General features: G+C 37.4%; 1 protein-coding gene across 11 annotated transcripts in view; it reads right to left on the bottom strand.

Moving 5' to 3' along the window:
• PIK3CB (phosphatidylinositol-4,5-bisphosphate 3-kinase catalytic subunit beta) overlaps positions 1-14,999 on the bottom strand; it is a 196,767-nt gene that overhangs the window by 39,045 nt on the left and 142,723 nt on the right. For 9 of the 11 annotated variants that reach the window (XM_027584433.1, XM_027584435.2, XM_027584431.2 and 6 more), the window contains 4 exons: positions 14,027-14,215; positions 10,801-10,922; positions 8,211-8,354; positions 6,452-6,551 (listed from right to left, as the gene is read on the bottom strand). In XM_027584433.1, coding sequence (XP_027440234.1) covers positions 6,452-6,551; positions 8,211-8,354; positions 10,801-10,922; positions 14,027-14,215 — 555 coding nt within the window. The remainder of the gene's footprint in view (positions 1-6,451; positions 6,552-8,210; positions 8,355-10,800; positions 10,923-14,026; positions 14,216-14,999) is intronic. The other 2 variants (XM_027584437.2, XM_027584438.1) reach the window with 2 other exon arrangements.

Below are 14,999 nucleotides of genomic sequence, written 5' to 3' on the forward strand. Positions count from 1 at the left end.
ATATCAATTCTCCAGCTCTATGTCATAATTTAATTTACAGAGATCTTGACTGCCTCTACCCTCAACAAGATACCACTCTGACACCTTTATAATATTAGACTGATCCAACCTGGTGAGTAAGAAACAGCAACTCAGAAGTTAGTAAATATTCCAACAAAAATTTGGAGCCTTTTATCTCAATGAAACTTGTAGGGCTCAATTTGTATGGGGCATATCAAGATATCCCTTCTAAGGTAAAGAAAAATTTGTTGCTGTGGCCCCTCCTACAACCAAAAATGAGGCACAATAGCTAGTGGGCCTCTTTGCATTGTAAAGGCAACAACATACTCCTCATGTGGGTAATATACTGCAATCTATTTACTAAGTGACCTAAAAGGGTGCTAGTTTTGAATGAGACCCCAAACAAGAGAAGGTTCTGCAATAAGTTCAGACTGCTGTGCTACTTGGGCCTATGATCCAACAGATCTAATGGTGCTTGAACTGTCAGTAGCAGATAGAGATGCGTTTGGAGCCTTTGGCTGGCCCCTATAGGTAAACCATAGCACAAGTCCTCAGGATTTTGGAAAAAACACCTGCCATTTCCTACAGATAAATACTCGCCTTGAGAGAAATAGTTCTTAGCTTGTTACTAGGATTTCGTACTGAATGCTTAACCACTGGCCACCAAGCAAGCATGTGACCTGAGCTGCCCATTACGAACTGGGTGTTATCTGACCCACCAAGCCATAAAGATGGGTGAGCAAAATAGTACTCCAACATCAAATGAAAGTGGTATGTGTGAGACTAGGCCAGAGTAGGTCCTGAAGGCACAATAAGTTACATGAAGAAGTGATTCAAATGTCCATGGTTTCCCCCTCTTGCTACACTACCCTCTCTTTCCCAGCCTGCACCCATGGCCTCATAGGGAGTTCCCTTCAATCAGTTAACAAAGGAAGAGAAGACTCAAGCATGCTTTACAGATGATTCTACACAGTATGTAGGCACCATATGAAAGTTGACAACTGTGGTACTACAGCTGCTTTCTGAAACATTTCTGAAGAACTGTGCTGAAGTGAAATTCTCCCATCGGGCAGAACTTTGGAAAGTGCAATTCACTGTTCACTTTGCTTGGAAGGAGAAATGGCCATATGTGCAATTATATACCAATTCATGAGCTGTGACCAAAGCTTGGCTGATGGCCAGGGACTTAGAAGGAACATGACTAGAAAATTAGTGACAAGGAAATTTGAGGAAGAGATAAGTAATAACCTCTGTGAATAGGCAAAAAAAAGATATATGTCTCCTTGGATGTTCACCAAAGGGTATCTTTGGAAGAGCATTTTTATAATCAAGTGGATAGGACGACCCATTTTGTGGATACTAATCAGCCTCTTTTCCCAATCACCCGTCATCACCCAATGGGTTCATGAACAAAGTGGCCAAGGTGGCAGGGATGGGGGTTATACACGTGCTCAGCAATCTGGACTTCTACTCACTAAAGCCTACCTGGCTATGACTACCACTGAGTGACTGCTGTGTCAGCCGCAGAGACCAACACCAAGACCCTGATATAGCCCCATTTACCCAGGATAGTCAGCCAGCTCTCTGGTGACAGGTTGATTGCACTAGACTGCTTCTACTATGGAAGGGGCAATATTTTGTTCTTACTGGAATAGACACTTAACTCTCGATACAGATTTACCTTCCCTGCATGCAATGTTTCTGCCAAACTACCATCTATGGAGTCAAAGGACACCTTATCCACCACTGTGGTATTCCATACAGCATTGCTTCTGATTAAGAAACTCATTTCACAGCAAATGAAGCATAACAATGGGTTCATGCTCATGGTATACCCTCGTCTTACTATGTTCCCCACTAACCTGAAGTAGCTGGCTTTAACAGGAGAGTGGAATGGCTTTTTAAAGACTAAGTTACAGTACCAGCTAGGTGGCAATACCTTGCAGGACTTGGGCAAAGTTCTCCAGAAAGCTGTATATGCTCTGAGTCAGCATCCGTGACACTGTTTCTCCCACAGCCAGGACTCAAGGGTCCAGAAATCAAGGTTTAAAAATGGAAGTGGTACCACTCACTATTACCCCTAGTTACCCACTAGCAAAATTTTTGCTTCCTTTTCCTGCACCCTTATGCTTTATGGGCACAAAGGTCTTAGTTACAGAGGGAAGAATGATTCCAGTGGGAGACATGGTAATGATTCCACTGGACTGGAAGTTAAGATTCTAGCCCAGCCACTTTGTGCTCCTTATGTCTTTGGATCAACAGGCAAAGAAGGCATTATGATGCTGGCTGGAGTAACTGATCCTGACTACCATGGGGAAACTGGCCTACTACTCCACAGATGTAAGGAAAAGTATGTCTAGAATACAGGAGATCTCTTCTTAGCATGACCATGTCCTGTGATTAAGACCAATGGACAATTACAAGCTAACTTCGGTAGGACTACTAATGACCTGAACTCTTCAAGAATGAAGATTTGGGGGAAACCTGGGCTCACTGCTGACTCCTGTGTGCTCTCTCTCAAATAAATAAAATCTTAAAATAAAAGGGGGGGGCACCTGGGTGGCTCAGTGGTTAAGCGTCTGCCTTGGGCTCAGGTCATGATCCCAGGGTCCTGGGATCAAGTCCCGCATTGGGCTCCCTGCTCGGCGGGAAGCCTGCTTCTCCCTCTCCCACTCCCCCTGCTTGTGTTCCCTCTCTCGCTGTGTCTCTGTCAAATAAATAAATAAAATCTTAAAAAAAAAAAAGAATGAAGGTTTGGGTCAACCCTGCAGGTCAAGAACCACAAGTGAAATGCTTACTAAAGGCAAAGGGACTACAGAATGGGTTGGAAGAAGGTAGTTAACAAATACCAGCTATGACCACATGACCGTTTACAGAAATGAGGATTAACTGTCATGAGTATCTCCTACTTACTTTGGTATGCATATGTTTTTGTGTGTATCTGTGTATATGTTATATGTACACAGACACAGTCTTTGTTTCCTTCCCACTCTTTTCCTTTATCTTTTAAGATTTTATTTGAGTGAAAGCAAGAGAGAGAGAGAGAGAGACTGCGCACGTGTGCACACACACACGCATGTCCATGAGCAGAGCGGAGGGGCAGAAGGAAAGGGAGAAGCAGACTCCCTGCTGAGCAGAGAGCCCTGTGCAGGGCTCCATGGGCAGGGCTCAACACAAGGCTTGATCCCCAGGACCCTGGGATCATGACCTGAGCCAAAGGCAGCCGTTTAACCAACTGAGCCACCCAGGCACCCCTTCCTTTATCATGTAACATAAGATGAACTGACTTTATACCACAGTATTTAAGTATTAATTTACATCGTATTTAATTTTCAGAGAAACAAGAAGAGGAGACAACACTCAAGGGTATTACTTCTTGTGCTGGGAAAGAGGTTAGTGTATTTTTGGTTGTACTCAGGGTAATTTTATGTTAGGGGGAATTCTGAACTTGCAACAGTATTTGGAGATTAAATATGGTTTTCAGAGCTGTGTATACATGCCAAGTTGATCTGTGATGGTTAATTTTAGGTATTAACTTGACTGGGCCATAGGGTACCCAGATATTTGGTCCAGCATCATTCTAGGTGTGTCTGTGAGGGTGTTTTTGGATGAAATTAACATTTGAATGGGTAGACTGAGTAAATCAGGCTGCCCTTCCTAATATGGATGGATCTTATGAGAACCTGTGAAGTTCTGAATAGTATTCTATTTTAGTTTTATTAAAAGGCATACTTTTCAGCAAGTAAGAAGGAACTCTGCCTATCTGACCGCCTTGAGTTGGGACACAGGTCTTTTCCTGCCTGGAACTAAAACACCTTGGGTGCTAAGCTTGTCTGCTTTCAGACTAGTACTTCACTGTCAGCTCTCCTGGGTTTCCAGCTTCCTTAACTGAAAATCTCAGGACTTCTCGGTCTCCATAATCACATGAGCCAATTCTTCTGTACCATCCTCCTCTGCTTCACTCTCTCTATAAAGCTAACACTTAAATAAAGGGTTAGAGGTACCAACTCCCACCTCCAGCCCCATGCAGTTGAAAATCTATGTCTAACTTTTGAGTCCCCAAAAACTCAACTACTGATAGCCTGTTGTTGACAGGAAGCCTTACCAATAACAAACTGTCAACATATTTTGTCCATTATGTGTATTACATACTATATTCTTACAATAAAGTAAGCTAGAGGAAAGGAAATCATAGGAAGAGAAAATACATTTACAGTACTCTACTATACCAAAAAAAAATCAGTGTATAAGTGGACTCGTGTTATTCAAATTTATGTTGTTCAAGGATCAACCATATACATACACAAACACATACACCCCTTATTGGTTGTTTCTCTGTAAAACACTAACACACTCTTCATTGAACTAACACCAACTACACCATCAAAACCTCCAAGTGTCTCCTCCACTGTGAACTCCTCCCTAATGTCTTAAGTTTGGTTACATATCTCTGTTTTGTGCTTCCATAATATTCCCATAACAACACTTCTATCATAACAATCACTGATTTGTACACTTTCTCTATGGAATATAAACTCCTTGATAACAATAACATAACTATATTCACTTCATATTACTAGTACCTAATACAAACCCTGGCATATAGTAAGTTCTAAGTAAATGTATATTAAACCATTAAGAAAACCTTCTTTTGTTTATTTAGAGGATACTCAATTCAAGAAAAATTACTGTTAAAGAACAAGAGCATATTGTTGCTATCTGTCAGTGAAGGTTCTGGCATGAAGAAGCTAGAATAAAGGGTTGTTTTATTTTGATGGCAGACATGTTCTCATCACAACCTTCAGGGGACCAACGACATACCAGCAAATCAAGCCTGGACATGGTTATGCTTCTCACCTGCAAGCAAGCTATTAAAAAACCATTACTATTTGCAATTACTTAGCTGTATAAACCAGGATTATCTCCAAAACAAGAGAAATAAATGGATACTGAGACTACAACTGACAATAATCATCCTGGATTTTGGAATTCTGTATTCAGTAAAACAGTTACATGCTTCTGTTTAATGGCTTTTATTTTATTTTAGCTTCAAAACACATTTATACTGATAAAATGACATTGTTGTCTATTTTATATATTGGATCTGTGTTTAAGTTTTGATTTATAAAAGAGAGTTGTGATGCTAAAAGTGTGAAAACTCCCAGTATGCTGAGTGAAATAAGTCAATCAGAGAAAGACATGTATCATATGACCTCACTGATATGAGGAATTCTTAATCTCAGGAAACAAACTGAGGGTTGCTGGAGTGGTGGGAGGGTGGGAGGGATTGGGTGGCCGGGTGACAGACACTGGGGAGGGTATGTGCTATGGTGAGCACCGTGAATTGTACAAGACTGATGAATCACAGATCTGTACTTCTGAAGCAAATAATGCAATATATGTTAAGAAAAAAAAAAAAGAAGAAGATGATAGCAGGAGGGGAAGAATGAAGGGGAGTAAGTCGGAGGGGGAGACGAACCATTAGAGACGATGGACTCTGAAAAACAAACTGAGGGTTCTAGAAGGGAGGGGGGTGGGGGAATGGGTTAGCCTGGTAATGGGTATTAAAGAGGGCACATTCTGCGTGGAGCACTGGGTGTTATGCACAAACAATGAATCATGGAACACTACATCAAAAACTAATGATGTAATGTATGGTGATTAACATAACAACAAAAAATTATTGAAAAAAATTTTTTAAAAAGTTAGTTTTATAGTTGGACAGACTTAACTAAAACTTATCCCTGTCACTTAGTTGTGGTTTTTAGGCAAGCTACTTAATCTCTTGGAGCCTTTGTTTTCCCCCTCATCAAATCCAGACAGTATTGGCAACTACTGTGGCACATTATTAGGAGAGTAAAATAATATACTTAAGACATGTAGTATGATTCCTGGCATATAAGCATTTAATATCTGACCTATCAATATCACTATATCTCATCACCTGCAATGATTAGAAAATGAAGGCCTGGAAAAAAGATAAGGGACTGCAGATTACACACACACACATAGTTTGAAAAAGCAGCTTGAGGATTCTGAATTCTAGATCCTATAACAACTATGGACTTAGGTGTCAAAATATCTCAAACTAAAACATATGGCAGAATATATGAAACATAAATACTAGGGTTACTAACTGCAAAGAGTAACTCAGGGATATGAAAAAACAGAGTCTAAAAATTTCATGACCTTTGTCAACATCACCATCAAACACATTGTTAAGCATGTCTAAATAGGCATTTCCTATTAAAATGTAAGGCATGTTATTAATATAGATACTGTGAGAAATCCATAATTTTGTGGGGGGGCATTCAATGTTCTGCTAAGTTTGTTGACATGTCATTTCTTGACCTAAATTATAATTTAAAAATGTATTAATTAAGTTTAGTTACTGAAACATCTATAAAAACCATGTGGCAAACTTAACATGAAGATTAAAAAAACCTGATACCTGCTTGGAAAGCACTTTCATGTGCCCTACGCTTCCCCGGCAGTAGGCTTCAAGGATGACACCAAATTGTACTGAGACAGCAGGAATATGCACTTCTGACCTACAAATAAGTTAATGAATAATATTAAGATGGGTTGCTTATAAAACACTTCAGACCACCAAATAAAAATATTGACCTCATGGGGCACCTGGGTGGCTCAGTCATTAAGTATCTGCCTTTGGCTCAGGTCATGATCCCAGGATCCTGGGATCAAGCCCCCCGCATCGGGCTCCCTGCTCCACGGGAAACCTGCTTCTCTCTCTCCCACTCCCCCTGCTTATGTTCCCTCTCTCGCTGTCTCTCTCTGTGTGTCAAATAAATAAAATCTTAAAAAAAAAAAAAAATACTGACTTCATATTCTATTATGAAATAAACTTCTGATGCCATCAAAAAACAGAACACATCATCTTGTTCACAATTATTAGTGGTATGGTCAACTTCTCAAGTCTTTAACCACCACAGTTCAAAAACGTGTAGTTTTGTAATTAATTTTTTTATTCAAAAAAATCCAAAATTTTCACATCTTACCTTACTTTTTGTAGTTGAAATGGTAACATTGCCAATTAAACAATAAAGTGAAACACAAAGATCTGACTCACATCACACAATTGACTAATCCCTCAATTAGCTTCTATACAATTTTTTCTCACTTAAAGAATGCTGTACATGTTTGAAAAAGGAAGGAACACCTTGTTTTGTTATTCCCTGAGGGACTTAAAAATAGGAAGACTGAACTGCATGAGAAGACTACTGACAAGTTAAAAATAAGAAAGGAAAAACCTCTATGAATAATAAGGAAGCCAAGATTCAGAAATGTAACCCTCCAAATTAACGTCAAAATAATATAGAGCTTATTTTCCTTAAGAACTTTAGCAAAAATGGAGGAAAGTCATATTTTTCTGACAATCATTAGTTTCAATACTCTGAAGTCCAGATGAAAACGACAAAAAAAAAGGGGGCGCCTGGGTGGCTCAGTCGTTAAGCATCTGCCTTCGGCTCAGGTCATGATCCCAGAGTGCAGGGATTGAGCCAACATCAGGCTTCCTGCTAGGCGGGAAGCCTGCTTCTCCCTCTCCCACTCCCCCTGCTTGTGTTCCCTCTCTCGCTGTCTCTCTGTCAAATAAATAAATAAAATCTTAAAAAAAAAAAAGAAAACGACAAAAATGTCTGAGTACAGAGTCAGAAATGAGGAATCAACAATTTTCCTAGGACAAAAAAACTTTAGTTATCCTTCTTGATTTTACTCCTATATAAACTTGGTGAAGTAAGGACTCATGTATTTCTGAAGATGACCTAATATAGAAGCTGAAAATAAAGTTGCTGTTCTTATAGGAAAACTTTAAAATCTCTACCTCTTAGTAGCAATGATGATATTACTACTCAAAGCCTTTTGGAAGGAATCAGTAAGTCTGGTTTTAGCGCTAACACATTGTAAGTACACAATAAATACACCTGACTAGAAAATAGCAATACATTATTTGTTTCAGTTAAAAATCAAGGAGGCTTGGTGGGACACTTATCTGAATTACTTTGCCAAATCCTGAAAATTAAGAGTTGGGTATCAAGAAATAGGAGAAGACACCAAGAAGAGTATAAATGTTACAGATGGCTCAGAAACAACTGAAGCAGCTGACCAGTGCACTAAATGTCCTGTATTATGCTGATTTATATTTACAAAAGCACAAGGTGGACTCAAATTGAAAAATATAGAAGACTTACCTAAGGTGCCAAAATAGAAACTGCCCTATCCTGCGATTAGCCAGTGCTCTTTCTAATAGGAATCTAGAGAGGGCACAATCAAGAAAAGGCTCATATTTTAAAACTTGCACCAGTTGTAAAAGATATTGAGAGAGTTCTTCATCACTAAAAGAAACAAAAGACAGAGTAAGTCACTCAACAACCAGTGCCAGAAAAAGATCCCTTCCTATCAAACTATCAAATACTAACTTACTGAAACACAACGGTTTGTTGGGGTCAGGCTTGTTGCATGCTCACATTCACTATTCCACTGTTAAAATAACACAAGAAAAGCTCAGAACTTCCGGTGGACAGGAGGGGGAATGGAAAGGAAAGGAGCAAAGAACAGATAATATGGGGCATTTTAATTAAATTATCTAGGTTGATACAATTAATGACTGCATTTACAATCAGTCCAGAGTTACAATAAAATCAGGTACTTTAATACTGATTTCTGATCATGCTGGAAAAGTGATATACTCAGTCAACCAGTTTTTTAAAAATTCCATCAGTAATTTAGCAATTTGAATTAATACAACATAATGTTGTAATTAAATGAGCTGAATTAATTAAGGTTAGTGGTTCTCTATTTTATGTCCATCTCCAAACCATTCACATATAAACACACTCTCATCAGAGGCAATTCCAGAGGTCAGGTTAGATATGAATCCCAAGTCCTCTACTTGCTGTAGTCTTGGGCAATAAATGGTTAAGAAAGTAATCTAATGCAGATCTGGACTGAAACTCAGGGCACTATATTAAAAGAAAAACCTCATAAGCAGAAAATTTATCACACGAAAAAGCATCAGAATTACCAAATGGAACATGGAGATCACAGCAATCTCCTCCTGGGGATTAATATATTTAAGAAAAACACGTGGCTCGGCCCAAATGGGGCCAGGTAGCCCCTTCCCCCCAGGTCTCCAGTGGAAACTAAGAAGCAACTGAGTGCTTCATTTTTTAAAACTATTCAACAATTTTAAGTTTACTGTAAAATCTTTGCCCTTTATAAAAACCTATAAATGGTGTAAAAGACAGAAAGGAAGTATTGAAACAGAAGGAGGCTTCCTCTTTCCTTACACTTTGAACTTCACTCCCCTAAAATAACAACTATGGAAGAGTTTGTCTAATTTCTTTTGGACATTACGTGACTTGAAACATATATGACTTTTAAAAAGAAGAAAAGGGATAACAGTGTCCATAATTTTCTGAGAACTTTTCTTTTTCAAATAACCATACAGTATAATATTCATTTTTGAGACTAGAAATGGATAAACCTGAAAATGCCCATTGTCTGAGACTGTCTCAATAATGACATTTCTTCAAATAAAGCTCATAAATTTTTACACATGTACAAGCATGTTCACTGCAGAATTGTTTATAACAGGGAAGTCTGGAGAAAAACAAAAATGTTCCTCAATAAGGAAATGGAGTAAATAAGATATATCCCTACAACAGAATATTTCACAGTAGTCAAAGGAATAAACTATATTTATATGCAATGGGAGAGAATGACCTCAAAAACCTATGTTGAATTTTTAAAAAACAAGATTTAAAATAATACATATGGTAAGACATATTAGTGTAATTATTAAATGTACAATGTTACTCTATATTTTTCGAGTTATAAAAATGGAGTATAAACAGAAAAATGTGGTATAGAAGGATACATGCCTAATTCATGATAATGGTTGTCTTTGGGAAGTAAAAGTAATCAGGACTAGGTTAAGAAACTGAGGACTTCACCTTTAGCTGTAATGTTATCTGCTTAAAAGTATTTTTAAAAAATGAGAAAATATTAACATTTCTTAATTCTGAGTGGTGTACAAAAAAGAGTTAACACAGCAGCAGGCCTGAACCTTATCCTTTAAAAAAAAAGCCTGTTTACAACACTTGGCCCTTTTGGCTGGCATCTGGAAACATTTCAGAATGCTTCCCACCACCTAACAGATAAGAGTAGCTCTGTATGCATAAATTATTCTTACAAACAATATGGTTTACGCTCAATACCCATTTTTCTGGGAGTCTAGAATTTTGCTTTTATGTTAGGCCCCCAATAAAAATCCTGGCCGCCACATCTCTAAGGAGCTTCCCCAGCAGACAATATTTTAGACATGTTGTCATAACTTGTTGCTAGGGGAATTAAGTATATTCACTGTGATTCCACCAGCAAAGAACTCTTAGAGGCTCCTGTATGGTTTCCTCCAGATTTTGCTCCATGAATCTTTTTCTTCTGCCAATTCTACACCGTCTCCTTTTGCTATAATAAATCACAGCCAAAAGTATGAGTATATGCGGAGTCCTGTGAATTCTAATGAATTAGAAACCAAGGGTGATCTTGGGTACCTCCTGACCCAGTGTGTTTTTGGTTTTGTTTTATAATACAGAGTAAACGTGAAAGAGGAGGGAGAGAGGGAAAAGAGGGAAATGATCAGAAGGGAGAGAAAAAAATGCTTTAAACTCTGAATAATTCCTAGCTCTTTCCTTTCTTATGAGACATTCAAGCAGACATCACCTTCTCTACCTACCCCCACATTATTCCTTTCCCCCAAGAAAGCCACCTGCAGAATACCTCATCTGTCGCAGGCAGTCCACAGCATATTCTCGCACGTACTGATCTGGATAGTTGAAATCTAGAAGCTCTAAGGCCTCCCGGGGGGGCAGTTTAGGCCAAATCTGAAGTAGTGCCTGAAGCTGTTGAAAAATTAAAACTGGTTCAGAAATTATAGGGAAGAAAAATAATCTATTTTTCCTTGACACACAGGAGCAGAGATGGGTCAAAAGAAAGGAAAAGCATACTTGCAATTACTGAGGCCTCAAAACTCCACTCCTGTTAACATGGATTAATAACGACTGTCTTTGTGGAAGTATTTATAAATAAGCAAGTTTAAAAAGCTATGAAGTACTTACCTGGGAAGAGAATGATACACTGAATACATGATTCTACAATCATTAGCCATTAAATAATTTTTCAAAGGAAGAAAGAAATGATCAAGAAATACTTAAAGGTAAAATTCAAAGCACAAATATAAGTACATGCTCAAGCTAATGACAGGCAATTTACATATAAAAACTTCATTAATAACAAAATTATTTTGAGGGAGCTTACTTCTAGTTCTTAATATTTTTAAGAATATCTATCACTTAACAGAACTTTTTTTATCGACCATAAGTTTATTAACAATTATTAAAGAATTAATTATGTAAATGTAAAACTAAATAAAATATCAAAACTTATTACTTTAGTTTGGGGAAAGCTATGCAAGCGAATAGGGAAGAGAAATCCGACTCAGCCATATAAATAAAGAAAGCAGTGCTAATTAACTACCTGCCTTCTGCAAAGAGTATTGAAATCACTTCCACATTATGCCAACAGAATATTTTCCTGTGGATTAATGGAGGACTACTCCTCTTTTTTTTCCCTTGGGGTGGGGGGGGGAAGGCCTCTATAGGATTTTCACCCATGGCTTGCTTATGCCTCTAGAATCAGAAAACAAACTTTACACAAAACTTCTGGCTCTCTACTTCTTAAGGTGGTCAATTTATTAAAAATACAGTTTATATTCATTCTGTTGTACCCATTCACTGTAACTGGCAATGGGACAGAGTCAGGAGAGAAAAACACATTACTTTCTATTACAAAAACTTTTTTTCTCTAGACAACTAAAAAAGAGGATTAGGATTGGCTTTCTTCTATCAAAATGGAGGATGTTAGATTATATTTGAAAACAATGCTTTAAGTTAGCTCCTGGAAATGAGATAAGTGTGCTGAATTCCAAAATGTAAAAATTCTATCCCTAGGGTTCAAATAAAGAAATATTAGGGGCCCTTGAGTGGCTCAGCCAGTTAAGTGCTGGCTCTTGATTTTGACTCAAGTCATGATCACAGGGTCCTGGGATCCAGCCCAGCATCGGGCTCTGCCCTTAGGATTCTCTCTCTCTCCCTCCCTGTGTTCCTCCCCCTACGTGCACACACTCTCTCTCTCTAAAATAAAGAAATAAATCTTTTTTATTTTTTTTTGAAATAAATCTTTTTTAAAAAGGAAAGAAATATTAAGTGAAAACTGGCTCTTTTTTTTTTTTTAAGATTTGCGAGAGCGCGCACAGGCATGTATGCTAGTGGGGGGAGGGGCAGAGGGAGCAGCTCCTCAAGCCCACGCCTCACTTAGCATGGAGGCTGAAGCCCTAGTGGATCTCATGACCCATGAGATCATGACCTGAGCCAAAACCAAGAGTTGGTGGCTAACCAACTGAACCACCCAGACACCCCTCATTCTTTTCTGACAGCTGACAGAAGAAACCTCCTCGCAGGTATCTTTTAAGAGTACAGCAAGAAGGGGCGCCTGGGTGGCTCAGTTGTTAAGCGTCTGCCTTTGGCTCGGGTCATGATCCCAGGGTCCTGGGATCGAGCCCCACATCGGGCTCCCTGCTCCACAGGAAGCCTGCTTCTCCCTCTCTCGCTCCCCCTGCTTGTGTTCCCTCTCTTGCTGTGTCTCTGTCAAATAAATAAATAAAATTAAAAAAAAAAAAGAGTACAGCAAGAAATTTCTTCTAATTCTATATAAAATAATAATATGATGCATTTCTTGGACAAGAAGTTAGAACTGGACACTATCCATCAGAAGCAGGCAAACATGCCAACTAAAAAAGGCTGATATTCCACCATTACGGCAGTTCATAGAAAACTAACCTTGAATTTAAATAAACAAATGGTTAGAAGATAACTATGACAAAACAACTAAAATCTATACAGAAATAGTTCCTTTTCAGAGTAAGTAACGTTCATATGGTCTAACTGTATAAACAGTTTAAATGAGACACATTATAATTATACAACATGATTCAAAAAATTGTTAAATAGTAGAAATAAACTCAAAACAAGTCCTTTCTAAACTTAGAGAAGTAAAATAATAAAATCAAAAAAATTTTAAATGCATATGATTAAAAGCATTTCTTGAAAATTTTAAAAAGTCATTATAGATTTTATACCTGAAACTAATATAACACTATATGTTAACTATACTGGAATTAAAATTTTAAAAAATTTTTTAAAACGTCATTAGAGATTTGCTAAGACCAGAAAACTTTTAAAAAGATCAGCTGAATTCAAACAAGTAAGGTAAACAAATTAGGTTAATATACCAAATGTATTCATTCTGATTAAAAAACCATTTCAAGGATCTTTCTGTAGAGCATTGATAACCAACTGAATTTAATAAATGCCAGTGCTTTTTGACAGGATTCTGAAAATTAAATCAAGGATCTAAAATTTGGTGGCTTTTTTGGAACAACTTTTTTTTTCCTGTCTTTATTCTGCCTAAAGGCAAACATTCACCAACACTGCCCAACTAAAATGAATGTTAAAAACTGATCTAAAAGGTTTATGCTCTAAAATATTAGCTTCTCAAACAATATATATTCATTTTAGAACAGTCAATGCAAAGATTAAAGTCATTTTAAGATTAAAACTTTGGAGCTCACTGATGAAACTGTTTATTGAAATAATCCAGAACCTACTACATATGCAGGCAGTAATTATAGATGATTACACCAAAAGTAACGTTTTAATTGTTCTTAGTGAAAGATACAGAAAACCTGTCTAGAATCTGGGCTTTTAAAATCTTAAACTTTCTAGTCTATCATTTGGAATATATATAAAAGTCTAAAAATTTGAAAATTTCTCCCATAGAAAATTATCCAACCTATGGAAATATCCCTATATAAGAAAAGACAATTTACATGAAATCAACAAAGTAATATATACTCCCAAAAAGAATTACAAAAATTATGCTTTGTTACCTGAGCAACATCCTCAAGTTTATTCCACTTGATTGACAGCAGTAATTTTGGCAGTGACTGTGGGAAATTCTCTCTGCAATCTTGTCGCAAAGTCCAAATAAGATCCATTTCATTCTCACACAACTGAGACAAGGGATCCCTGTCCAAGATTTCTTTCAGTACAGCAAGAAACTTTTTTCCACCTCGACTCTAAGAAAGTAAAATTACTCATTCATTACATTATTTAATTCTACGAACATCACTGGCAAACACATAGCAAATTTAGATAAAATGAATTTATAAACAATTTACAATCTTTAAGATACTAAAGATCTAATTCCTTAAAAAGATTAATAAAGATGGACGCCCTTTTTATAGGCTGGTAGCATATTAAATTTGTAAGCTAAGGATGAAAGTATTCTCAAACAGTTCTAAAAAGGGGGTTTCCCCTTCCTGTTTTTTTAAAAATCCACATGCAAACACTAGGTGGCAGAATTGCAATGTGGATTAAAAAGTCCTTTATTCTTTAAACTGAATTTCTTTCTATCCTTCCATTTTAATATTCAATTTCTATAAACAAACAAATCAACAAAGACAAACCAAACATACAAAGTTTTTTGTTTTTAAGATTTTATTTATTTGTCAGAGAGAGAGAAAGAGCAGAAGCAGGGGGGAAGAGGTACGCAGAGGGAGAAGCAGACTCCCACTGAGCAAGGAGCATGATGCAGAACTCGATCCCAGGACCCTGGAATCATGACTGAGCCGAAGGCAGACGCTTAACTGACCGAGCCACTCAGGCACCCCCAAACATACGAAGTTTAAAAAAAAAAAAAAGTATAAGTGTCTTGTTGGCTAAGAGGCATCAAAACCATTTAGATTAAGAATAGAATCCTGGATAAAACTAAACATGAAACAAATATCGTTATCCCATTTTCTTTCCCAATCTGTACAAGAATATTCTAAAATAATGAAGATGACCCAAGCTATTTTTTGG

Source organism: Zalophus californianus, chromosome 1, assembly GCF_009762305.2.
Source record: "Zalophus californianus isolate mZalCal1 chromosome 1, mZalCal1.pri.v2, whole genome shotgun sequence".
NCBI lineage: Eukaryota > Metazoa > Chordata > Mammalia > Carnivora > Otariidae > Zalophus > Zalophus californianus.